This window comes from Hyposmocoma kahamanoa, unplaced genomic scaffold (assembly GCF_003589595.1).
Source record: "Hyposmocoma kahamanoa isolate Upper Pololo Valley unplaced genomic scaffold, ASM358959v1 88, whole genome shotgun sequence".
NCBI lineage: Eukaryota > Metazoa > Arthropoda > Insecta > Lepidoptera > Cosmopterigidae > Hyposmocoma > Hyposmocoma kahamanoa.
In genome coordinates, this window is record NW_020654466.1 from 18362087 (window position 1) to 18387121 (window position 25035).

Sequence of the window (25035 nt, forward strand, 5' to 3'; positions counted from 1 at the left end):
GTCAAATAAATGCAAAAAAAAAGAAAAAAAAAAGGTATTTTCTTTCTATCTTTTTTCTTTCATCTAGCTTATGTTCTGTTATGTTTCTGTTTTTTTTAATCGACTTCAACAAAGGAGGAGGTTCTCAATTCGACTATGTTCTTTTTTTTTGTATGTATATTACGCGATAACTCCGGTTTTGTGAATTCACATTTGTGAATTCACATTTGTGAATCGATTTTCATGATTCTTTTTTTGTTGGAAAGGGGGTACTTCCATAGTGGTCATTTCATTTTGAAGAAAATCATCCACCTCTAAGGTTGGCTGTTCACGCATGAAGATTCATTTTTTTAAATATACTTCAATTTAGGAGCAATATCTTAATGGTTTTTTTTTGTTATTTCTCCAATCCATGCGTTTTTCTCTCAATATACTTTGAGTAGTGAGAACCGATTTTTATTATCTCCAGTGTCAAGTCCTGTATAGTGGCGAACTAGGGGATATTTCAATAAAACTTAGCAAATAGGCGTAATTCCACGTACTTTTGAGGTCGGTTTTTTTACTCGTAGTACTCTGTACTGAGATTATTAAGTTTCCAAGTGACGGAATGAACAATTCGTGCGCCTGATTTATTAATTTTATTTATTTATTTATTCATTTATTTACATTGTAAACTTACATGTCATAAACAGATAATTATAAATATATTTAATTATGGTATTATTAAACTATTCTAATTCCAAAAATTCACAACTCTCCCTACATATATATTCAACGCTATCAGCGAATATGTCAATGTGATCACATTGAGTGAGTATGTCCCCGATCAGGCTTATAACGCGAACGGTAGGCGCGTTTGCGGCATGTACCGTACGAGTGACGGGCCTGCGGGGCCACTCACTCCAAGGTATACGCGTGGGCACCAGCAGATAAATTTTAAACATTATGCCAATATCCACCTTATGATGGAACGCGGAAAAATATTGAGCCAGAAGAAGCATCTTTCGCCTACGAGACAAAGTGTCTAAGTCCACCATGCCCGCAACAAACTGCGAAAGATACAAGTATGGGTAACATCCGTACTGCAGTCTATAGAGCCAACGCAAATTTTCGCTGAATTCTTTCAATCATAATGGAATATTTATATTCACAAGGGTCCCAAATTATATCTTATCGTACGACACCTTCGACATAGCCACGTCATTGAACTCATAGAAGCCTAATGTCATACTCGCCTGTCGCTTGATGGTAAGCGACATGCCTGGTATAGCTCCAGTAGTTCCAATGCCACCCAGAACCTTAAATCGCAAATATCTGAGGGGCACTGCCACTGCGCCCTTTACTCTGAGATATAAGTTTACTAGACCGATGTGCGTGTAATTTCATGAGTACCCTTGCCCTTCAAAACAGGAGCGCAGTAATGCTCACATTAATACTTGGCGACAGAAATAGGCAAGGGGCAGTACATCACTGGACGAAGTCATTCACAAATTGCTCAGAATTCAGTTCTTCGGCGACTCAAGATCCGGTGAATAAATATTATTGTTATTATAATTATTGACAGTAATCTCAAAAAAAAAAGCTTTTTGGTGTAACAATTGATTTTACTTTGAAGTTGAAACGTGATGAAAAGCTTCATTTTTGAAGTCCACGAGGATGTAGCTATAAAGGTTTGAGTCACTGTTTTTCTTTACAAAAGTGGAAAGCAATTTTGTGGTAAATTGAAAATAAGAAATTACGTAAATCTAATTAGGATTAAAGAAATTTGAATTTTCCTTGAACCTTTGTAAATGCAGCTACCTTATCTAACGTAGGAAGAATTTATTGTTCTGGCCGTTTACTGAGAATGCGCTGCTCGCATTTTAAGTAATAAGCCGTGGGCGACAATTTAAAAACAAAAATATTTTGAAAACTGTCAAATTATTTAATTAAATTGAGAACAGGGAGTCTGTTAAGTTTTCTATTAGGGTACTTTCTATCAGGTTAGTTTTCGCTACCTAATTTCGGTGAATTTTTAATTAATTTAAAAAAAATTGAATTTAATTAAATTTTTAATTTTTAAGTATTCGAGTATATTATCGTGAAGTTTTAATTAATATTTCAGGATTCTACACTCGAATATTAAGAATACTTCACAATAACATTCTAGAAAATTCGATTTATAGAAATTGCCATCCATGTTAGGTAGAGAAAATTAACCTGAAAATTACCCTTTAACATAACATTTACTTAATTTAGGCTTACCTAACTCGGCATCTTAAAGCCGCTAGATGGTGTTAAATCTTGTAATGTGTATTTTCTAAAACGCTATATTAAGTTGTTCACGGAAATTGTATAACTGTGGAGTGACTATAATATAAGTACTTGCCATTGGGACAAAAAGGTTATTTGAATATTTTTGAGACGGCTTTAGAATCAAATCCAATAATAACGTAAACTTGGCGCAAACCTGATAATCACTCCAATTATCTGGTTTCAAGTGGGGAATTCCTTCTACACTTTTGCCATTATTCCGAGTAAATCTGGGGGCACTACATATGTATCTGAGTACTCTGTAGAGCACTGACAGTTAGGTCATTTTTTTTCTTTTCAATGTTGTCTTTTTTATACGACAGACTTCCGTACCGATTTCCTGGTCTCAATATTTAGGAACTCCCTGTACTGTGAGTACCTGAGAGCAACGAAATTAACTCCTGAAGCTAAACCAGGCCACAAAAAAAAAAGATTTAAAACGTTCATTTCTCAGATTTATCTCATCGGAATGGAATTTGGGACCTCCTTATCTAACGCTCACAGTGCTAACTGCTGAGTCACAGAGGTTGTCACATGCATCTTATCCCTTTGTTTCCCTCGAACAAACAAAATGAATCCGTTATTGGAGAATGGATTATGTGTAGGATGATCTAGCAGCTTTGTATTCGTGTACTCGCCCAAAAGGGTCTACTCTGAATGACCCGCGGCCGACCTCATTGGCCTACTTCTCCTGCAATTAATTTTACGATTCGGAGGTGAGTTCATCCATTAGTTTGTACAGTTGACGCCTCAAGATAAAATCTATACTCCTATTGTACAGGACTTACAGCTTACTAATCGTCAACTTCTAAAGTTCAGCTGAAAACGAAAACAGCGCACCTACGTATAACCTTTGTATAATACTTACCAAAAACTTTGCAGGACTATAGAACTAACATTTTTTTCTTTTAATTATTAATACAAAGATCGAACACTCAGAAAAAACACTCAGAAAAAATTCCTTCGATCCGGTCGGATTCGAACCGACGTCTTCTTGCATACCGTGCCAGACGCTATACCAACTAAGCCACGTAACGAACCAACGGACCTCACGAATTTTTCTATGTGCTTGCGTCGTGTCTTTGTACTTGGTCTTTCAACGATTTTTTAGTCGTAGCGCCATCTATGAGAAATCTTTAACAGATTTATCACCCAGTTAGTACCTTTACAGCTACCAGTCCTGACGAGAGATGTCTTTTTGATGTGTTCTTTTGTTATCAAAAATGGGACGAACAAATCGCGCCTGGTAGTAAACAATACGCGTGCCCATACTTTTACTGTAGTATATACTGCGTCAATCAATCACGCCAATTACTTGGTTTCAAAAAAAGAGGCCCCTGTACCATGTCTACGAGATTAATGAAATCAAATAGAACTAAAACCTTTTTTTTTTAAATGTTCCTAAATTACTCTACCGAGAATACTATGCCATGAAAAAAACGATTTCCGTCAATCAGGATGCACACTCTGTTTTTGACAACATCCTGTCACTTCATACGCGTCCTTTTAAAAAATTCCACTGCCGATACGATACATTGTTGCGTTAATCAATAACAACCTTATATCTTGACCGTAAAGTATACTTTCTATTGCAGTAGCGACTTTACGAGTGAGATTTTTTTTTTATTATACCTAGTGACGGGACGAATAAGTCGTGCACCGGGTGTTAAGCAACACGCCTGTCCATAATAGTTGCAGTGACTGTCAGAGCTTTAAATCGCAAAGATCTGAGTGGCACTGCCACTGCGCCCGTCACCCTGAGACATAAGTTGATAACTTCCACGTGTCTGTAAGTTCACCAGCACCCTTCAAAACCGAAACGTAGTAATGCACGTCACATCACTGCTAGGTTGCAGAAATAGGTAAGGTGGCAGTACTTCTCTGAATGAACTCTTTCACAAGGAGGATAACATATCACAAACTCGAATTTCTTTTTTCCGAAATAATGTTTGTTGGAATTTTCATTGCACCGAAAACCGAATTATAACGAAACCGTTGTTCTTTCAGGATATGTTGGATATTTATCGCAAAGACACGATTAGGTTCGGTTAGGTTAGGTTAAGTTGGAGCGGCGGCATGCGCCCTGACTGGATCCGCACTCTGGGAGCTCGAGGCGTCCGTCCTCGAGCAGACCTACAGGTGCCGTGCGGAAGCCAGGGCACGTGGAGAGCGCCCCACACTAGAGGAGCTAGCGAGGGTGCGGCGTACCGCCAAGACCGCCTTCCAGGTAATTGTATTCAATTAAATTAAAAATAAGCGGTGCTACAATGGGCGGTCTTATTGCTTTAAGCGATTTCTGTCAGACAACATTTGAATGGAAGTAATTATACAACTCACAGGAAAAAGAGTTATATAATACAACTATAGAGTTATATAATATAACTGCCTCCGTAGCCGAACGGATACCATGCCGGAGTGCCACGCAGAGGTCCCAGGTTCGATTCCCGGGCCGGGAGAAATAGTTGTATGGCCTACAATTATTTCTCTTGTGAGTTTGGGTGTAATTTGTGGTTGTCTATGTGTGTGTCCATGGCACCCGCGACACAGGTTTTCCTAGTGCGGGGCTATGTTGAGTGTGTGCGTTATTTATTTATAATTACTTCCATCCAAATGTTGTCTGGTATTATACAATATAATGACTTGCTAATGTGGACATTAGCGTTTGCGTGACCAAAAATGAAATAATTTTGTAGCGTAATAAAGATAACTGTGTAAGAAAATCATTGATATCTTTCCTATAATTTCTGATTTAATATACGTCAAGAACTATAATAGTGGAAGTGAGTGAGCAGAGCTAGTGTTGCGCCCCTTTGTGCCCTTACCGATTTGAAAAGATGTTACCGCAATAAAAGCGATAAAAATAATGGCATTTTTTTTAAAGCTACAAAGTGGACTCTTCAAATAGTGAAAAATTTTCTTTTTGTCATCTCATGCCACCACTCAAAATGGTGCCATAGTCAGAAGAGCCTTCTCTATCTAGATCGGATTCATCTATGTCATCTCATGCTATGCATAGCCTACAGGTTTTATGTGTATATGGCGCCAGTGACATCACGTCACGTGTTTGAAATTGGTAAGTCACCTTAAATCGTTGAACAACTGAAAATAGCTAGTGATAAGTAAGTATAGTATAAGAGTATAGTAATTAAATATTTATTGAATTGATATTCACAATTATTTTTGTGAAATTACTCCACTAGTAATTATAATTTATTAATAGAAAAATCGAACACTTAGAAGAAATTCCTTCGAACCACGCCTCCTAGCAAACCAGACGCTATGCCAACTAAGCCACGGAACGAACCAGCGGACCTCACGAATTTCTTTATATGCTTGTTGTTGAATCTTTGTATTTAGTTTTTATCGACTTTTTAGCCGTAGCGCCATCTATGAGAAATCTATAATAGTATTTCTTCACCCAGTTAGATACCTTTACAGCTACCTATACTATAGTACTATATCACTATAGTATAGTAATTATAGTCTCATAAATTATAAGCATCATGAAAGTTAACAAACGGCTTCGGCGTTTACATCGACAGCGTCGTCAATGTCAATTTGATGTTCAAGTTAGACTGCTAGACGTGATTTTTTTATGAAAGAATAAGTGTGCATTTGACCTCCATCATCTTCATCATCCATCCATCATCTCAGAAATAATTACTGTGACATACGTAAGTAATACTCGACCAAATTAAAAGGAGCACGACACGAAAAAAAAATGCGGTCGAACGAATTGCGTCGCGGTCGCGCGGACGTCGTGTCGACAATGTGCGTGCGTTGGCAAGACGCTGACGCTCGAAGGAGTCTAGTGTGGGGAGTCTCTTAGGGTACTGGTGAAACTACGGGTATATGGAACGTGCCAATTTCATGTTATACGATGACGGGTGCACCGGCAGTGCCTCTCAGGTATTTGTTTTTTTAAGCTCTGAATTGTTTACAACCACTCACGATTTACTCGTCTTGTCACTGTAGATACATAGTTAAATCTTATTAATGCAATATAATGCTTTCTGGTCAAATCAACAAACACTCTATAATTGCGTAATGAAGCTCCCTTAAAACAAAGTAGGTTGTACCTGTTTGAGGAAAGACTCAACAAACAGTAATTTTGCCTTACATTTTTAGGATTTTTTTTCAAATTTAAAGCGTATTTATAATTTACGATGTGATTCTGCCTACCGATACGCACAACTTTTACTGCATGGACCCTACATTCTCTTGTGATACTTCCCGCGAATCGCGACAATAATATCGACTTTTCATGCGAAATGCTCATTCCTATTCGACCGAAACTCAGCCAGTTTTTATTTTCGCAGTGCGGTGTTACCGCGGAAAAAGTACTTTTCATTGATGAGTATCTACTTGCATCCATCATTGTGATCATACGTCATACAAAAGTCATAAAATGTGAAATTTTACAACTCATCTACATAAGCATAAAAAAGTTATGGAGTAATTTCGTTCATAGAATCTTTAAACTTCTATCCTGAAAAGCAGTCATTTTGCAGATGTGGCCTTATTACACCAAGGATGCGAAATATAATATTTTTCACTGCTCTTAAAGTTCGTATTTATGCCGGGTGTAGGCTGCGTAAAATAGGATTTTATGCTCTAGTGCATAAAATAAAAAACTATCACATTAAATATGTCTAATTGTTGTAATTTTACATCCATATTTAATTAAATAATCGTTTATTTGTAATATTGCTGTTTAATATCCTCGCAATCGAAGTGCAAAGCAGAGTGTATAACTCGTTCATAAAACCCATTTTACCGTCGATTTAAATATCCACAGGTGAGTATCCGTAGGACAAACTCGTATGGGGTAAAATGACGCGTTTTATGCACTTGTTTTACAATCTACTATTGTATAATGTGCAACGTATATATTTCTTTTATGAAAAAAACTAAAACTAAAACTTGCTATGGTGTTTAAGTTGCGTTGTATTCATTTATTTTCTGCATACCGTGAACACTGTTTTATAACGATTGACACAATATTGACACTCGATGAGCTTCACCAAATACTTGCATGTGACCAGTGGCGTAGTGTGGGGAGTGCAGAGGGGGCCATGCAGAAGTATTCTTTGCGGCCATATCACAACAACGGTGGCGGCGGTGAGCGCGGCCGAGCCCTGACTAGTCAATATTATATTATTTTACTTAACATTAGAATAGTTATGTGTTATGCAAGGATGCAAAGTTGTTTTTTGAGCATGTATGCTAAGATTGAACCATGATCGTCGTTCGTGGGTCAAAAATAGAATCCTGACCGTAGCGAAGGTTTTAAGGCACGAAACGCAAAACAACTTTGCTGCCGAGCGAAACGCACAACTTTTCACCTCAATAAAGCGAGGAAAATGGTAGGTGAAAGAAAAATAATGGAACTATAAAACATCAGTTTTTTTAATCAAAAGAAAAAGTTTTCCTTCGGATGCGTTCTGAATTTGCACCGCATCAATTTATATTCATGCTTGTACTTATAATTTTGTGTGATTATTGATATTATTTTAGTTCTTCTAGGAATTAAAATAATTTAATAAACAAAATTGGTAGCCACCAGCGGCTGGCCACGTCCTGCGCAGCCCCTCCCCGAGAAGGGAGACATATCGGTCCCCCGACTCCGAATGTGAGGCTCGTCGAACACCAGACGAGCCTTCTGTCCCGGGCCCCTCTATGCTGGGTAACGAACTCCCCCGAGTCCGCTACCCAGGGGCCATGGGGGGCCAAGACAGCATACACTCAACTGTGATGTGTGTGACTGCTCCCTCAGCCCCCGCGGCGGATCTGATGGCAGTTTCCGCCGCAACACCTAACGCGCATCAGAGTACCTTGGAGCGTCTACCACAGGCCAACCGCCCAAGTTCGGCCGCTTAGGATAGGACGGGCGGCACGTCTCTTCCCCCGCGGCCCCATCGCCACTGCATCATCGTAAGCGGTGCAGCCCCGCCACTGTCGCGGAGGACAGGACGAGCGGCAACGACACATCGACATGTCTCTCCGCCCGCGACCCTCCTCCCTGCGCGCATCCGCGCGGTCCCGCTGACCAGACGAGCTCGCGTGGAACGTCCTCCTCCTCGGGCCAGCCTACCACTTTCGGCCGGCCCCGTGGTTTCCTCTTAGATTCACCGTGGGATGAAATCGACCATGGCTACTAGAAGACAAGGCGAAAACCCGTGAGTACCCGGCTTAAGTAAGCGGTGTAACGTTGCGATACCGCATTGCTCGTCTGGTACTCGGTGCGGCGAAATTATAGTGTAGCGATGATGCAACGCATTGACAGCACCCATGTGGCATCGCTCTTACTGTACTGCGTCAATCAATCACACCAATTACTTGGTTTCAAATAAAAGAAGCCCCTGTACTATGTCTACGAGAGTATGACATCAAATAAACCAAAACCTATTTTTTTAAATGTTCCTAAATTACTCTACCGAGAATACTATGCCTTGAAAAAAACAATTTCTGCCAATCAATATCACGATGCACACTCTGTTCTTGACAACATCCTGTCACCACATACGCGTCCTTTTAAAAAAATTCATAGCCGATACGATACATTGTTGCGTTAATCAATGACAGCCTTGTATCTTGACCGTAAATTATACTTTCTATTGCAGTAGCGAACTTACGAGTGCGATTTTTTTTATGATACCCAGTGACGGGACGAATAGAAAGAAAAAGTCGTGCACCAGGTGTTAAGCAACACGCCTGTCCATAACAGTTGCAGTGCCATCCAGAGTTTTAAATCGCAAAGATCTGAGGGGCACTGCCACTGCGTATATAACCCAAAGACATAAGTTTACAGTCCAATGTGCCTGTAATTTCAACAGCACCCTTACCCTTCAAAACCGGAACTCAGTTATGGTCACATTACTGCTTGGCCGCAGAATTAGGTGTCAGTAAATTGCTGTAAGTGAATATATGCTGTAAATTGTAATCTTTTATATAGATCTTCAAATAAAACCATATTAATCCATAATAAAGGAGATTACATCACCATTACTCCTTAATATTACATTATGTTTGTGCGTCGATCCGTGAAAGGGTTGTTCACAAACATGAAAGAGACATAGCACGTCATAATTTGACTTTCGAAAGGAATAATAATAATAAAAAGTTTGTTTATTTTCTCATCACAATATAGGTACAATGAGCATAATAAAAAGAACTAAAAAAAAAAAAGAATTATACTGAGACTTGCGCCTAAACTATTATTAACTATTATTAACTAGTATTTCAGGTCTGGTCAGGTATTTCACAGCAAAAGTACATCTACTGGGGGTGACTGCGGATCTTTAAAGTTATCAGGATTTTCAAAGTGATATTAGAGTGAATGAAATGAATGAATAATAGTTTATGTGACTGTTACATAATGAAAGGCATTAAAACAAGAGTGTGGGTTTATATGAAATTAGCTTTATCTATACACGTATGTATTATAAGCTCTCTAGTGTTCAGGTACCGCATGTTACGACCGGCATTGCGGCTTTGATCAGAGCTGCTATTAGCAGTAATTTATTAGTAAAATTATCCAAAAAGCTTATTTCTGTTGTTTCTAATCTTAAACATAGAACTAAAGAGGTTGTATATTTATTTAATATTTATGTGCTTCGTGACGTAAGTCATTCGTCATTATAACTTATATTTACTTACAAACATCTTATTTGTTTAAATTGCATAGGTGTTTTATAAAACAACAGATTACATTTAAAAATACCAAAATATTTTCCATAAAGATGGCTGATTGAGTATTAACAATGACCGGAGGTGAGCATTACCCGAGACCGCTGCGCGCCGCGCCACTAATGTAGTAATTTTAATGTGACTGAATACTAGCAACAGTTGCCACATTGAAAAAAGTCGGCCAAAAAAAAATACTAACTTTTTTCATTTACATTGCCGCCTTTTTCATTTCCTTTTTTAAAATACTGTTTTATTTTACTTTTAATGTGGTTTTTTCGCAAATGTATTAAAAAAAACGTCGTTTGATACACATGCGGATTTGTCATTTTTACTTGTCTCGAGTCTTGACCTCGAGGCCTCGAGTCTCGTAAATAATGACTAATTTTCCGCACTTGTATCAATAATAACTATATCTTAATCCTGGTCGTAATTTGCGGTTTTTTGTGTAAATAAATCTTTATAAAAAAATATTGGTTAAATTCCTTTTTTGCCTGCTGGGCACGGGTCTTCTCTCAGGCGAGGAATTTAGGTCATAATAGTAAATTTCAAATTAAATTTTGTTTGTGCGAGTCTGGATTCAAACCCACGGTTTTTGTTTGAGAGGTGATAGGTCAAACCATTAGGCTAGCACGGCTTCATACACTGAAGAAATAATGTAATTGAAATAAACAAGACGTTGTTTTTTTGAGTTAGTCATATAATTTGTATCCTTAAACATGTTCTGAGGCTATTAAGCAAAATAATTACAGCAATCATTTTAAGTAATGAATTTAATCACATTGTGTTTGATACCATCAAGTATTTGAGAGGCAAATTTTGTTAAAGTTACTATAAAGAATTTTCATATTTACAATATTGTTATTTTAAATGTAAAAATAAAGAGTAAAGTAAAAAAGTTAAGTGAAAAGCACTTAAAGTTATGGGCACTTAAATAACAACGCAGTAAAAATAAGGAAGTTTTTAATCCAACTTTTTTGTATAAAAGTATGATTTTTTTTATTAGAATTATCAAAAGGTAATATAATTCTATATTAACTTAAATATAAACTAAATACTCTAGTATGTTCAGCAGTTTTACACTTTGGACTTCGGAGCGTTCTTATCACATATGCATAAAGGTGAACTCATTTAAATCCTCAATATTATTTAAATTACTCCTCAAGTAAAGATAAGCATGCTGCTGCTGTACATCTTTTTTTATACAATTACCTACCTATTGGCGACTTAGTTTAGGAACTTAAATATACACAAAATTATTCTAAAATGTGATACATTTTTGTAACAAAAGTGTCGCTTAGAATATAGTAAATCTATTTTTTTTAACTCACTTCAAAAAAAGGAGTAGATTCTCAATTCGACTGTATGTTCTTTTTTTGTATGTACTTTACGCGATAACTCGGCATTTGTAATCCGATTTTGATGATTCTTTTTTGTTGGAGAGCGAGTACCTCATATGTGGTTCCATTTAAATTAAAAGAAAATATTCCACCTCCAAGGGTGACAAACTAGAGGATGAATGACTATTGAGGTCGGGTTTTTTAGTACTCTGTATTGTTTTTTTTTATATTTAGGAAGTCGTGAATCGGGAACACGATCTAAACTGTAAATGATTATTTTTGTAGGGATACCTCAAATCACGACTCTACGTCGACAAGAATTTGAGGACTCGATCCGTTAACAAATCAACAGAGATTCTACTAAGAAGACAGAATACCAATTTTCCTAAACGCCTTCAACAATGTATGGACGATATTGGCTGTTATATGCCATGTATCATTTTCCGTATATGACCATATGAAATGCTTTGTTTTTTTTCTAATTACAAACGATCTGGCGCACCAGATCACCGACATTTGGGATGTGGCTTCCACGATCTGAAATAATCTCAATTGTTTTATCCGCAAACGGATTAATGCAAGTTAACCTCGCTAGCTGTTTGAGACGGTTGGATTTTTGTGGCGTGTCGCTTTTAGCACAAATGCAGTAGGCGGTCCTGCTCAATAAGGCACGTATTGTTCGCCGGTTCGTGAACCAGAGTTTCGTTAAAAATTCTAAATATTCAAAGGCCGTTGGAGATAAATAATAATAATAATAGCATCGTACACTCATAGCCGGGCACTAGAGAAACCCTGTATCGCAGGTGCCATGGACACATAGATAGACAACCATACAAAGCCTTTTTAAAAAAGTGCAGATTGCGTGAGAGCACCAATGGTATCCTGAGGATGATAGCAGGAAGAATGGACTCGGCTGTTTTCCGTAGGTACCTACACCGTGTTACATGAGGACATATAATAATGTATTTATAATATAATAATGTAATTTAATTTAATGTATTGTAATTATTTTCTACTAACTTAGCTTACAAGATTGTTACTAACAAATATGGACTAATTAGTCTGAGAAATAAAGATTTTGAATTTTGAATTTTCACTGCCATGACTTCCAAAACTATTTAGTGTAATTAGTTATATGTGTAGTTGTACGTTCCTTTTGTTATTAAAATTTGCTATTCTCAAGTGGCTCTATATAATAATTATTATGGTGTTAGATTTAGTGGATCGTAGTAAATAAGCTGTCATGGAAGTGAATAAAGTTTTTATCTATCTATCTATATTGTGCTATCCAAATATTTCTCCCGATCCGGGGATCGAGCTCGGGACTTCTGCGTGGCAGTCCAGCATGGTAACAGTTCGGCCACAGAGGCAGTTAAATATAAAACAAAAAAACATAATATAGAAGACAAATAAATTAAACATAGAAAACAATTGTAACAGGTGGACTAGCATTCATTCTTCTCGCAAAACGTTGTAGACATTTTTTATGATAAAAAAGTGACGGGAAAGATTTCAAAGATTTCAGGGGCACTGCCACTGCGCGACTGGGTGACGACTCAGAGACATAAGTCGTCATCCCATGTGCCTGTAATTTCACCAGCACCCTTGCCCTTCGAAACCGGAATGCAATAATTGCGGCAGTAATAGGTTAGGATTTTTTATTTAAGATGTCCTAGAAATGTTGCTCAACCATTAAATTTTCTTTACATATGTAACTATACTTTTCCTGGCTTCCCACCATGCAAATAGTTTCAGATTTTGTTTCGTGCAATTTTAGACAAATTTTTTCTCGTGCTTCCTTTTCATAGGACTAAGAAATATTTTAGCAGGTAATTAATATGACACAAAACAATGGAATATGAAACGAGGAATTTTCGGAGTTTTTCCGGAGGTCAAGATACGAAATGAGGTTATCGGACAGAGAACCAAGGTCATCGACATAACTGGAAGATAAGCAAGCTGAAGTGATAGTGGACCAGCCGTATCTGTCGAAGAACCGATAACCGGTGAGGGAAGCGAGTTCTTGAGTGATGATCTGCGAAAGGCTGCTGGCAGCAGCCAGCTGGTTGCGACAAGCTGAGGACCGGGCGATATGTCACACGTTGGGAGAGGCATATGTCCAGCAGTGGACTACTATACGCTGATGATGATGATGATGAAAACAGAATGTGACGAATATATTCAGATGCAATGGACCTTACATGGTATATAATGGAACTGAACACTCAATAAAACGCACGTTCCAAGCGATTTCTATTCATTGTCGATCTAATTCTGACTTCAAAATCTTGATTGCTTTTGAGATTAACTACAAATTATAATAAAATAGATTTACTAAGTGCTAAGTGACATTTCTTCGATAACACAGCAACCAAATAACTTTTACCACTCTAATACTGAACTTCGACACACGCGACTCCGACAACATGTTACATCGACATGATATTACTCAAACATTACGTTACTCCGACAATACGTTACTTCGACATTATTTTACTCAGACACTACGCTTCTCCGACATCATGTTACATCGACATGATTTTACTCAGACACTACGCTACATCGACAACACAGACGAGGTGTTTATTAAAAGAAATCTTTATACTCTGATAAGAAAAATAATCATTATCAAACCAAACCCATCTAGGAAATGGTTTCTTATTATATATATCGATCAATATAACAAAAAAAAACAAAATCATCGTCAACACCTCGTCTGTGTTGTCGATGTAGCGTAGTGTATGAGTAAAATCATGTCGATGTAACATGATGTCGGAGTAGCGTAGTGTGTGAGTAAAATAATGTCGAAGTAACGTAATGTCTGAGTAAAATCATGTCGATGTAACATGTTGTCGAAGTTCAGTTTTAGAGTCAACTATTACTAGAACCTATTTCAATTGCAGAAAAAAAAAACGAATCGAAACGTTATTGACACTACTGCTTTTTTCGTGTCAGAAAATAAAAAGAATATTAGTGTCCCTAATTATGTACTTACCGAAAATTAATTAACAGCACACTAAAAAGATGAACAATTTTGCATACTTAATATAAATATATATACACAGGAACGTTTACACTTTAATACAATAACCCTTTACAATGATTAATTTCATTTCCTAAAATACATAATAAACGTCTTTTAGTGTCATTTGTTCATACCAGTACAATAAAATAGTGGGCATAATTTAGTGCTCATACATTCCAGAAGACGTTATTTGAGTACCTTGTATTCAGTTGAAATTATTAAAGCATAGTATTATAAAACAAGTAGGGTAACTCCATACGCATGTAGCAACGCGGTTTGTATGTGTGCATGCTGCGCCCACACACACACACATTCGCATAATTTCGCAGTGCAGTCGCGTTGCACAGTTATTAATTCAACTTAATAAAAATTCATATTGTTAAAATAAAATAATTTGTAACACATAATGTGGTGTAAATTGGAATGTTTCTTTGTAAAACTAAAAATAAGATATTTAATTAATAATTTTTGTAACTACAGTGAAGAAATAGGGTGGTTTACATTAATATTAGACATAACTGGTTGATGACTGTGCCACCTCAGTCAACCGTGACGATGACCTGTAAAGGGCCCGAAACGTTGGTTTGTTTGAAAAAACAAATATAAGTACGTGATTTAAATCCGGAAAAATATTCTCGTTTCCTATGTGTAACAATCGCTAGATCTAATTTAAATAGCCAATAGCGCGCGCTTATTTCAATTTTATCGCGCGTGTCGCGACTATCACGCGTTGCCATGCTACGGGGGCAGGAGTGTATAAATACCCCACTGCTGTTTTCACGTTACAAAATAGCACTTGAAATAGTCGAAACTAGAAGTCAGCACGATTGCATATAAACTGAGTCGCAACTGCAAAATTAATGACGACTCTCTACCTTGTTTCCATTTACAAAGATGCCACACGATGCGTTACGTCGGGGCGATGCGATGCCTGTTCAGGCAGGTGCAGGTGACGCTGCATTACATATAAATTACATTGACGACAGACGCAATGCCGAGTGACATCGTTCTTACAATGCAGATCGTGTGGCTACACCTTTCTATAGTAACAATTATAGATTTATACGAAATGTAAAGCGAAAATTCTAAGATAATGTTAGTTCGTGGCTAAAAGCTCAATCCAACATAGATTTTATTGGACTATTGTGTGAGTGTATGTTTTTACAGTCCTATTGTTACATCCTTATAAATGGTCCATTCACTTTCAATTTGATTTAAGGGTGGAAAACCTTTTGAAGGGGAAGCTAAAATTGTCTTCCCCGTTTCCTGTAGGAAGCCGACTTTCTACGTTTATTGTCTCTATAATAATTTGTGATATAATGCGATTTATAATTCAGTTACTATGTCTACCTATATAACGTGTATTTTTGTTAAAAAAAGACTTATGCCGTCGATACGTATACAGAGTAAATTCGTGTGCAAATTCGTTTGTCATAAGGGCAATATCTTTGTATGAGCTATGTCACCTGCAATAAAAACGTGGCACATATTATTTAGAGTCATATTTATTGAAATTACTAAATAGTTATAATTATTAATACAAAGATCGAACACTCAAAAGAAAGCCTTCGTTCCGGCCGGATTCGAACCGATGTCTTCTAGCATAGCGCCATCTATGAGAAATCTATGAAAGTATTTCGTCATCCAGTTAGATACCTTTACAGCTACCAGGCCCGGCTAGAGATGTCGCTATTCACTGGTATGGTATTATTTATTATAAATAACTCGAATTATTTATAATAAATAATTCGCGCGGCATAGGACGCTGCGCGTAAATGGCAATGGGTTCCCAACAACAATCAAGTCAATGAGCTTTTGGCGTTTATCCAACACGCCATCGATACCATGGCCGAAGTCAGCATCGTGCAGATCTGCAAATCCAACTTCAACGAGGATGAGATTTGCAATGGCAAGATGCTGTTGTTCTAGAGCCTGAGAAGATTAGCATCTTCAGCGAGATGGCTCTCGCCGGAGGGACGAAGGCGTGAAGAGTCTCCAGAATATTATTTATTACACTCCTGAAGGAGATTGACCCGGACGACGTGCCTACATTCGTGGTGAAGGAGCAACGCAAGCTGTCACGTTCAACCACGTAAATGTTACCAGGCTGCTGAAGCATATCACTTCCTTGAAGTCAAGACTGGCCGAGTTACAGTGTAGATTGGAGGCTTCACATAACATCATAAGTGAGCTGCGTGTCCAAGTTGCGTTATTAAGCAACCCTGTTTCAGTCAGTTCGTGGGGCGCAAAATGCATACATCAGCAGTGTCGAGTCGGCACAAATGCCGCTGATGCGCTGCGTCCAGCTGCCTTCTCCTCCACCCCGGTGGAAACGTCACGCTTATGTTTGTCAGCCACTGCACGTGCTTACTCCGCTGTAGCTGCTTCTACCAGCCGACCCGCCACTTCGAAACCGAGAGAATAAGAGTAAAAGTAATCCCCGTGTGCCTGTCTTTGAAGTTGCAAAACAACATATGCAGACGGATCAACGCGACGAGGACGGCTTCACAACGTTGGTGAAGAGGAAGCTGCCGTAACCTGTGTGGCACAACACCGAGGATCGAATTTTTGCTCCGTCCGGTCATACCGAAGACGCTACTGTACCTGTCGCGACTACATTACTCCACGAAGTCTGAGGAGATAGTGGAGTACATCAGGCTAAAATACAAGGTCGAGCGAATTTTATTCGTTTGTGACGAGAGTGCCGACATCTGTCGGCCTTCATGAAGGAATAGTTTTGGCCGAAGGGTGTCATATATCGGCGATTCCGCAGCCGGTTACTTGACACCAGATTGCGCCACACGTCGCCGACAAGTCGTGTAGATTAGTTATTTAGTTCATTTTATTCTCATATTAAATTGTATGTATGTTAGTCCTGGTATATTATATGGGTCCTGTGGCTTGAAATAAATGCCTGCGTCCATCACCCTGAGACATAAGTTCACCTGCATCCACATCAGCCTCTGGAGGTAGAGCACCTCAAATCCTTGCGCTTTAAAGCTCTGAGTAGCACTGCAACTGCTATGGACAGGCGCGTCGCTACCATCAGGCGCACGACTTGTTGTCCCATCACTTAGCAATGAAAAAATTTACATTGTGATATAACGAGTTTACTTGAAAAATTTCCTTAAAACTAGTTACGCCAGAAGTCAGGAGAGGACGAAACGTTCCTTTATTCCCAGGATTCCAGGTACTCAGTTCGACGTGAAACTATTGTAGCCCTTAAATATCATATTTATTCCCACTAGTTCCATGTAATTTAATGCGAATGTATTTATAACAATACAACAAACGTTCATGGAGATTACTTCATTGTAATTACACTACTTGTTATAGTAATGTAAATGATTAGTTTTCATTCCACATTTCAAGTTGTAAAGTCCGAATTACATAAGGTCAACCCAGGTCCTATACACGCAGCATACGCAATAGCATGGGGAATGAAATTCTGTTCATAGTTGCCAGAGAACAGGTGCGACCATGGTCCCTTTGCGAAAACAGCCACGTCTTCTCCTCCATGAGTCTCACGATATAACGGCACGAGAGAAGGATACGTGTAGTTTACATGTTCTGCAAGAGAAAAATTACTATTATATATAATTATTGGTATGTAATATTGGAGACAGAAAATTGTTGAGGATCGTTACTGCGATAATCTCAAAAGACATATGTGATATAATTTTCAGATTAATTTTTCAAATTATTTAAGTAATTTAGTGTAATATCGTGAAATACTAAATAATATTTCAGGGCACCACACACGAATATTAAATAATACTTCATGGCAATATTCCACAATATTTAAATAAAAACATTACCATCGAAATCAAGTAGAGGAAACTAACCTGAAAATTACTCATTTCTTTCTTACTTTGTAAATACACAAATAACTTGAAGATAACCGACTGAGTAAGGTGTAACAAAAATAATATTTCTGAATACAAGTTATGCATATTATCTTTTTTTATAAACAAACTTTGTTGTAATATCTGTTATTCTCAAAAAATGAAAACGCTCATCGAGCGAAAAAACGCCCACAACGCGTTGTGGTCTCATTAACATGTCCACACGTTATGATGGCACTTTTAAAAATAATTAGAACGCGTTGTGATTAACTGAAAAAATGTGATCTTTTTCAGTTTATTGTTTTGTTTTTAATAACCGCAACGCGTAGCAGTCAAATTGCATCTAAGCCACTATGCGAATCTTATGTGGTCTCTTTTTCGGGTAGTCACAACATGTTTTGGCTATTTTAATAAGAATAATGTCGATGCCGGAAAGGCAAAACTTTTAACGTACATTTGGAAAATATTACAGAAGAGCGTTTTAAACTAATTATTTGTTATAATGGAAAAGCTGAAACTTTCTAGTTTTATTTTCCATATAAGAAATGAAATTAGACTTATGATTTAACGCCTGTAATAATTTCCAAATGCACTTAGACGTTTTACCATTCCAGCGTCGATGTGATAAAGATATTTTGAAGAGACCACAACGCGTTGTGGACCTTTATATGTCCCAATGAACGTTTTTGTTCTTTGATTGTAACTTGTTGTTTTTTAGCTTACCTGGCAGCATTTGAGCTGCCTGTTGCGTTTGTTTCTAATGTGTTTATTTGTCCTATGTTTAGTTTATGCAAAGTAACAAAGCATTATATTATTAGTTATTTAATATAAATTCAGTGTACTTTAACAATTAGACACTTACACACTCACTCTCTTAAACTTCTATATGTTGATAAAAAAAAAATTTTTACAGTGTATAATAAGTAATTATACACAAAAGAGCGACATCTATTGATGCTATTTCGAAATAATTCTCATACGTATGGCGTTGACTATATATACTAAGACTGAGTAGGTACAGAGACAAATAAGTAAGGGCAATGCACTGAAATACCCTCTACAAAGGTGTAGATGAGTCTTGGTTCAAAAAACGAACTTTGATTTCGACTAAGAAAAAATGGTTACCTAAGCAACTTTTTCGTATTTATAAAACGAACTCTGCTAACGAGTAGATTCAAACTTTAATTTAATTTCTTGCTTAAACTTATTTTGCCTAAGTTTCGTAAATACGAAAAGCTTGCTCAGTTCTCCATGTTTAACTAAGCAGTTAAAGTCATAATTCGTTTTTAAAATCTTAGCCTAATAGTTCCTTAAGTTCACTATTACAATCGATATATCTTTTAACATTCGACAAAAACTTACTTAAATTATCCAGAAGAAGGTTATGTCTTTGAGAATTGTTAGGTATCTTATAACCAGGTCCGTTCGCGTAGCTCAGAGTTGTGTACGGCAGTTTATCTGTTCCATTACTCTGAAACAATAATAGTCACGCTCTCTTGTAAGCAAGGTCGAACTCAAGAAGAATTGCTTTTCGCTATTTAAGATCAATAAATAGATACAATAGAATATATCTCAGGTAGTAAGGATTTTGTATATTTCACTTCTTCTTCTGTTGCAACTTCTCAAGGTTGGCGACAGTCACGAATATCCTTGTTTTTGATACCATACGAAAGACGGAACATGTGTTAAGATTATACCAATCTCTAAGATTCTTTAACAAGGAGGTTTTCCTATTGCCACGACTACGTTTTTCTTGGATTTTCCCCGGCATTATTAGTTGAAGGATCCGGTATATATTTCCCCTCATTACGTGTCCAAAATACTGCAACTTCCTTTTTTACGGTTGTGGGTATTTACTGCGTTTTCCCCATTCGACCCAGACGACACACCAGACGACACAAGACATGCCAAGCATACGCCTGTATAGTTATGTTAAGATCAAGGTTCAATCGTCCATACTAAAAGGCAAGATGGTGTAGACATGACAGCGGACCAATCGCATGCAGAGTATATCTCACTAGAGATTACAATGTATCACTTTGTTCTATTCACTAAATAGACAACCAAACTCAAAACTACGATCGTCAACAAAATTTGCGGAATCAGTTTTTGAGGCAAGTTCAGTCCACGAAACCAAACATGTTTAATTACCGAGACTTCTTTTTTAAATCATGATTATAATCATGTTAAATATTACTTATATTTCCTAGCTGCATACACCAAAGTTTGGGGATCAAGCACGAAAATCAGGTTCTTTGGTCAATTTAATTTTCAAATTCAAGTTGTAAAAGTGACTAAAAAATCCATCGATGTAAAAAAAGAATAATTTAAAAAATCTGGCAATAACGTGCTTGATCCCTAAATACTTTTGATGTGTGTATTTTGTTATATTCATCTAGGAAGAATACAAAATATTGTTGAGAGTAGATTACAGTTTAAGTTTGAAAAGTATGTATTGTGATAGATCTATATAATATATAGTAATGATATAAAAACTAGTTTGCTTTTATACTTGCTTTTGCTTATTTACTTTTTTGTACTTACTTTATCCATGATCTGTCGCATCAAGTTTTATAAAACAAAAAATATAGTTATAAAATTTCATAACTCGTAGAACCCAATGATAACCCGAAATAAAAATCATCGTGTTATCTTTCATGCCACCTCATAACTTTCGTCACTAACCGTCACTAACGTCATTGATTCATAGTCATAGCTAAGTAACACCTTTGAACATAATGTATACGAAAGCTATTAGTGTCAAAATCAATTCTTACCCTGGATAATCCAAGTATATCTGATCCCCGCTTATTATAGCCACTATACGTCATAGTATGACTGTGATCTGATGTAACTACAATCAGAGTGTTAAGTGGATCTACCATTTTTAAAGCGGCTTCTACTGCCTTTGCAAACTCAGCTGTCTCATCTAATGCTTTTCTAGCTTTAGTCTCGTGATGGGCCATATCTATTTTACCTCCTGAAAATAAAATAATTTCACAAAATAACATTCGTCCATTATACATAGTACGAAAGCATAACAATTTTGAAATAAAGGGATAAAAAATATCCTCAAAAAAGGCATAATAATTATTTTCAACCACCTTTAGGAAAATTTACATTTTTACAAAAAACCGACCTCAAAATTTCGTGGAATTACATCTATTCGTCAAGTTTTACTAATTGGGTTACCGGAAGGTGCGCGAAACCATTCATCCTCTAGTGTGCCATCTTTAGAGGTGGAATATTTTCTTCAAATTCAAGTGAAACCAATACTGAAGTACCCTCTTTCCAGCATAAAATAATCATCAAAATCAGTTCACAAATGTCGGAATAATAGCGTAACTTACAAAAAATAAGTTGAGTTGAGAACCTCTTCCTTTTTCAAGTCTGTTAAGAGGAGATTTTTTTTAATACATTTGTACAGGCATACAATTTTACGTGTAACTTCCGCAAATATGTAGAACTATACCCAATTACTTCAATTACCTGTATGTATTGACAAGTGTTTATAGTCGGTCAGTATAAAAATGAGTCATCTTTGAAAGGTCATAATTGTTATCTTTTTACTGTATTAAGTTAAAAATTTAATCGTTTACAACAGCTTACATATCCTTAACTTAATGGTATGAATTTTAAATCACTAGCTCTACAAGGATAAATTTCATGGAAATATGCTTAAAATGGTTCGTGCAAACAGGCACTCAGTGAGAGCCCGACAGCTTTTTTACAATTAATGTACAGTCGATCTCAAAAATAGTTTCGAACCATCCATCTCTCGAACAAAAGGCGATATGCAAATAACAGAACCCATCTTACCTTCAACGAACAAAAAGAATCCGTTGTCATTCGACGACAGCATCTTTATTGCTTTGGTCGTCATTTCGGTTAACGTAGGATAATCATCAGGGGAGTCCAAATGATACGGCATGTGATCGGCTGAAAATAGTCCTAGTACACTATTGTATTTTTTGTCATCAATTTCTAATAATTGTTTTTTGTTGTAGACAAAAAGTGGGGATTTTTTTAAAGAATTCTTTGCTTTGATCCATTCTTCGATGAGATTTGCGCCGTCTTTTCTACGACCAGCATAGCCTTGATCGTCTTTGTATTTTGTAGGTAGAAAGTTGTTTCTACCACCACCAAGAACGATCTGAAAGCAAAAATAGGAAAATTTTATTTAATTCAATTGATCAGGTGCTTCATTTAGATGTGTTCATTGGTTACAAATATAGCAAAAAAACACTGTTGTTTTAACTCTAACTATTGTAACATATTCCTACAAGTAAGTTTCAAATTTCGCTTGGTCCATGTCCTGAACTTGGCCCGACTTTCATATTCATATTCATGGTGGATAATGTGACCTTGTCTTTCAAACTTTTAATCACTTACATCAATATTGCTACCAACGCGCCCTCTCACCAACTGCTTGGCAATATCGTCGCACTGAGTATCCTTTAAATCGACATCGGCTTCCCATTTCCGGTCTGCCGAGTGTGCGTACGCAGCTGCGGGCGTCGCATGAGTTACTCTCGTTGTTGTTACTAAACCTGTAGTTGAAATGTGTAGTCTATAAGTTGGGTTAGGGTTTCCAATTGGAGCGCTCTCCTAGGTGGACTGGGTTCGTGGCTGACTATTTTTTTTGTAATATCAAGTGACGGGACTGATTGTAAGATACACGTCTGTCAATAACAATTACAGTGCCACTCAGAGCTTTAAATTGCAAAGATCTGAGAGGCACAGCCACTGCGTCCGTCACCTTGAGACATAAGTTGACAAGTCCCATGTGCCTGTAATTTCACCAGCACCCTTATTACCCTTCAAAACCGGAACATAGTAATGCTGACATTACTGCTTGGCGGCAGAAATAGGTAAGGTGACAGTTGTACCCTGGACGTACTCTTTCACAAGGAGCTTTACTGCAACTAAACTAACTTTCATTCTTGAAAATATGATGCAACAAGTAAAGACGGAGTCGAGTATGAGAGTTGTTTATGATAGTGTATACACGACATGTCCTTAGTTACATTTACGATGTTCGAGCTTTGAGCGTTCTAGTAACGGTCCTCCTACTAAACAATGTCGTCTTTTTTGTGTTACCAGACAAAATCGGTGAATGTGTAAGAAGCAGACGATTGATATCGTATTTGAGCTCTGCTTGAGCTCCATTATTCGGTCTACGGCCTTAGTTCTACTGATTCGAAATACTGAAATAAGTCTGAGCAATTCCAATTCCAATTGGAATGCACATCTGTTTGAATTGGGTTCGTGGTTAGCTGATAAAGAATTTCTGTCGACTTTTTCTTACGCGGAATTAGTTTAACGCACGTCTTATGCCTCTAAAAATGGTCCATGTTAATTTAAAAGACACTCTAACTTACCAGTGGCCTTAGCTGCTTTTTGAGCCCAGTCCATAAGTCCTGTGACAGAATGCAGGCCGTCCTTCTGGCTCTTACAGTCTCCATGTTGAACAGCCGCACTGAGGCCCACAGTCCCGATGTTCGCCTTTACACCCGAGAGATATGCTGTGCCGCTGCAGGCTGAATCGGCTACATTGCTGTTTACGCAGTATGTCTGTAATTGAAGAAAATCAAGTCTTTCGACAATCTTTTTGTAGCAGTAGAGCTCCTTGTAAATTAGTTCCTCCAGGGTAGTACTGCCACCTTACCTATTTCTGTCTCCAAGCAGTAAGGTGAGCATTAACTGAGTTCCGGATTTGAAAGGTAATGGCGCTGGTGAAATTACAGGAGCATGAGCCTTATTAACGTATGTCTCAGGGTGACGGAAGCACTGGCAGTGCCCCTCAGATCTTTGTGTTTTAAAGCTCTGAGTGGCACTGCAACTGTTTAGGACAGGCGTGCGCTTACCATCAGACGCACGGCTTGTTCGATACGTCACTTAGTGTCATAAATAAAAAAATAAAAAGCTTTTTATACAAGACTGTGTCAAATTTAAAGATATACAATTGTATTGAAATATTGATGAATGTACCACAATATGCTGAAATATTTCACCAAAAGTATAATGTTAAAGAACGGCCAAGTTCTTTTGAATTATTATAGGCATGCAAATATATTGAAATTAATATTAATACCAAGTTCATAGAACTCGTTATGTAAAATAATTATGTAAATTTAATAAAATACAAGACATAATGTGATACGTATAGCAGGCTCGTGGTATAGTAATCTCACTTTTACGTACTTACATTATATGCGTACTTTTTTATTTAACATCACGTTTAAGCAAATTTACACATCTTTGTTATTTTCATTCGTGTCCATTTGCACTAAAATTAAATGAGTTTTAAGCTAAGCAAAAGACACTCTTAATACATTGCGTTAAGAGTGTCTTGTCAATTTAAGCATGGGTTTACGACGTTCTTAATTTAGTACTAGTGGACATTAATATGCTTAAATAAAGGTAATAAATACCTTAGCCAATCCGGTAAAAGGAAAAACTTCGAAACTCAGCTTGATTTCTTCCCCGTAATGGCCATATTTCTGGCCGAGATAAGATCTGGTCGCAGCGAGTGTCGTGATGCTCATGCCGTCACCGAGGAACAGGATGAGGTTCTTTGCCACTCTCTTGTTCAGTTCTGCGTGCAGCTTGAAAAGCAATGGTAAATAGTACATTTTTAGACTCACGATAAAAACTGGATCAAAATGAACAGCAACAAAGTAGTCAATAAGTTGGCTATGGATCGAGAAGTATGGGAAGGTTATACGCATGGCTCTTAAATGAAGGTTGTACCATGATTTTTCATATATTTTTTATGAAAATGTTTCATTGATTTGTTATTATTGATGCTTCTGGTAATTACAAGGGTACCTGGCCAAGTGAGTAATTTTATAAGTCTCTCGCGGGT

General features: G+C 37.2%; 1 protein-coding gene across 1 annotated transcript; it reads right to left on the reverse strand.

Moving 5' to 3' along the window:
* Positions 1–17489: 17489 nt before the first annotated feature.
* On the reverse strand, positions 17490–24802 carry LOC113235961 (membrane-bound alkaline phosphatase-like). The gene is made up of 7 exons (XM_026471883.1): positions 24602–24802; positions 23549–23741; positions 22560–22717; positions 21987–22320; positions 20945–21147; positions 19530–19638; positions 17490–17892 (listed from the first exon to the last, which is right to left on the reverse strand). The coding sequence occupies exons 1-7, from the start codon at positions 24800–24802 to the stop codon at positions 17690–17692; spliced, it is 1401 nt and encodes a 466-aa protein (XP_026327668.1). The 3' UTR covers positions 17490–17689.
* Between the last annotated feature and the right edge of the window lie 233 nt (positions 24803–25035).

Coding starts and splice junctions, on each gene's coding strand:
- LOC113235961 (XM_026471883.1), bottom strand. CDS start 24,802: ATGTACTATTTACCATTGCTTTTCAAGCTGCACGCAGAACTGAACAAG. Junction 23,742..24,601: donor CTTTTACCGGATTGGCTAAG/GTATTTATTACC, acceptor CTTCAATTACAG/ACATACTGCGTAAACAGCAA. Junction 17,893..19,529: donor CCTTCTTCTGGATAATTTAA/GTAAGTTTTTGT, acceptor TTTCTCTTGCAG/AACATGTAAACTACACGTAT.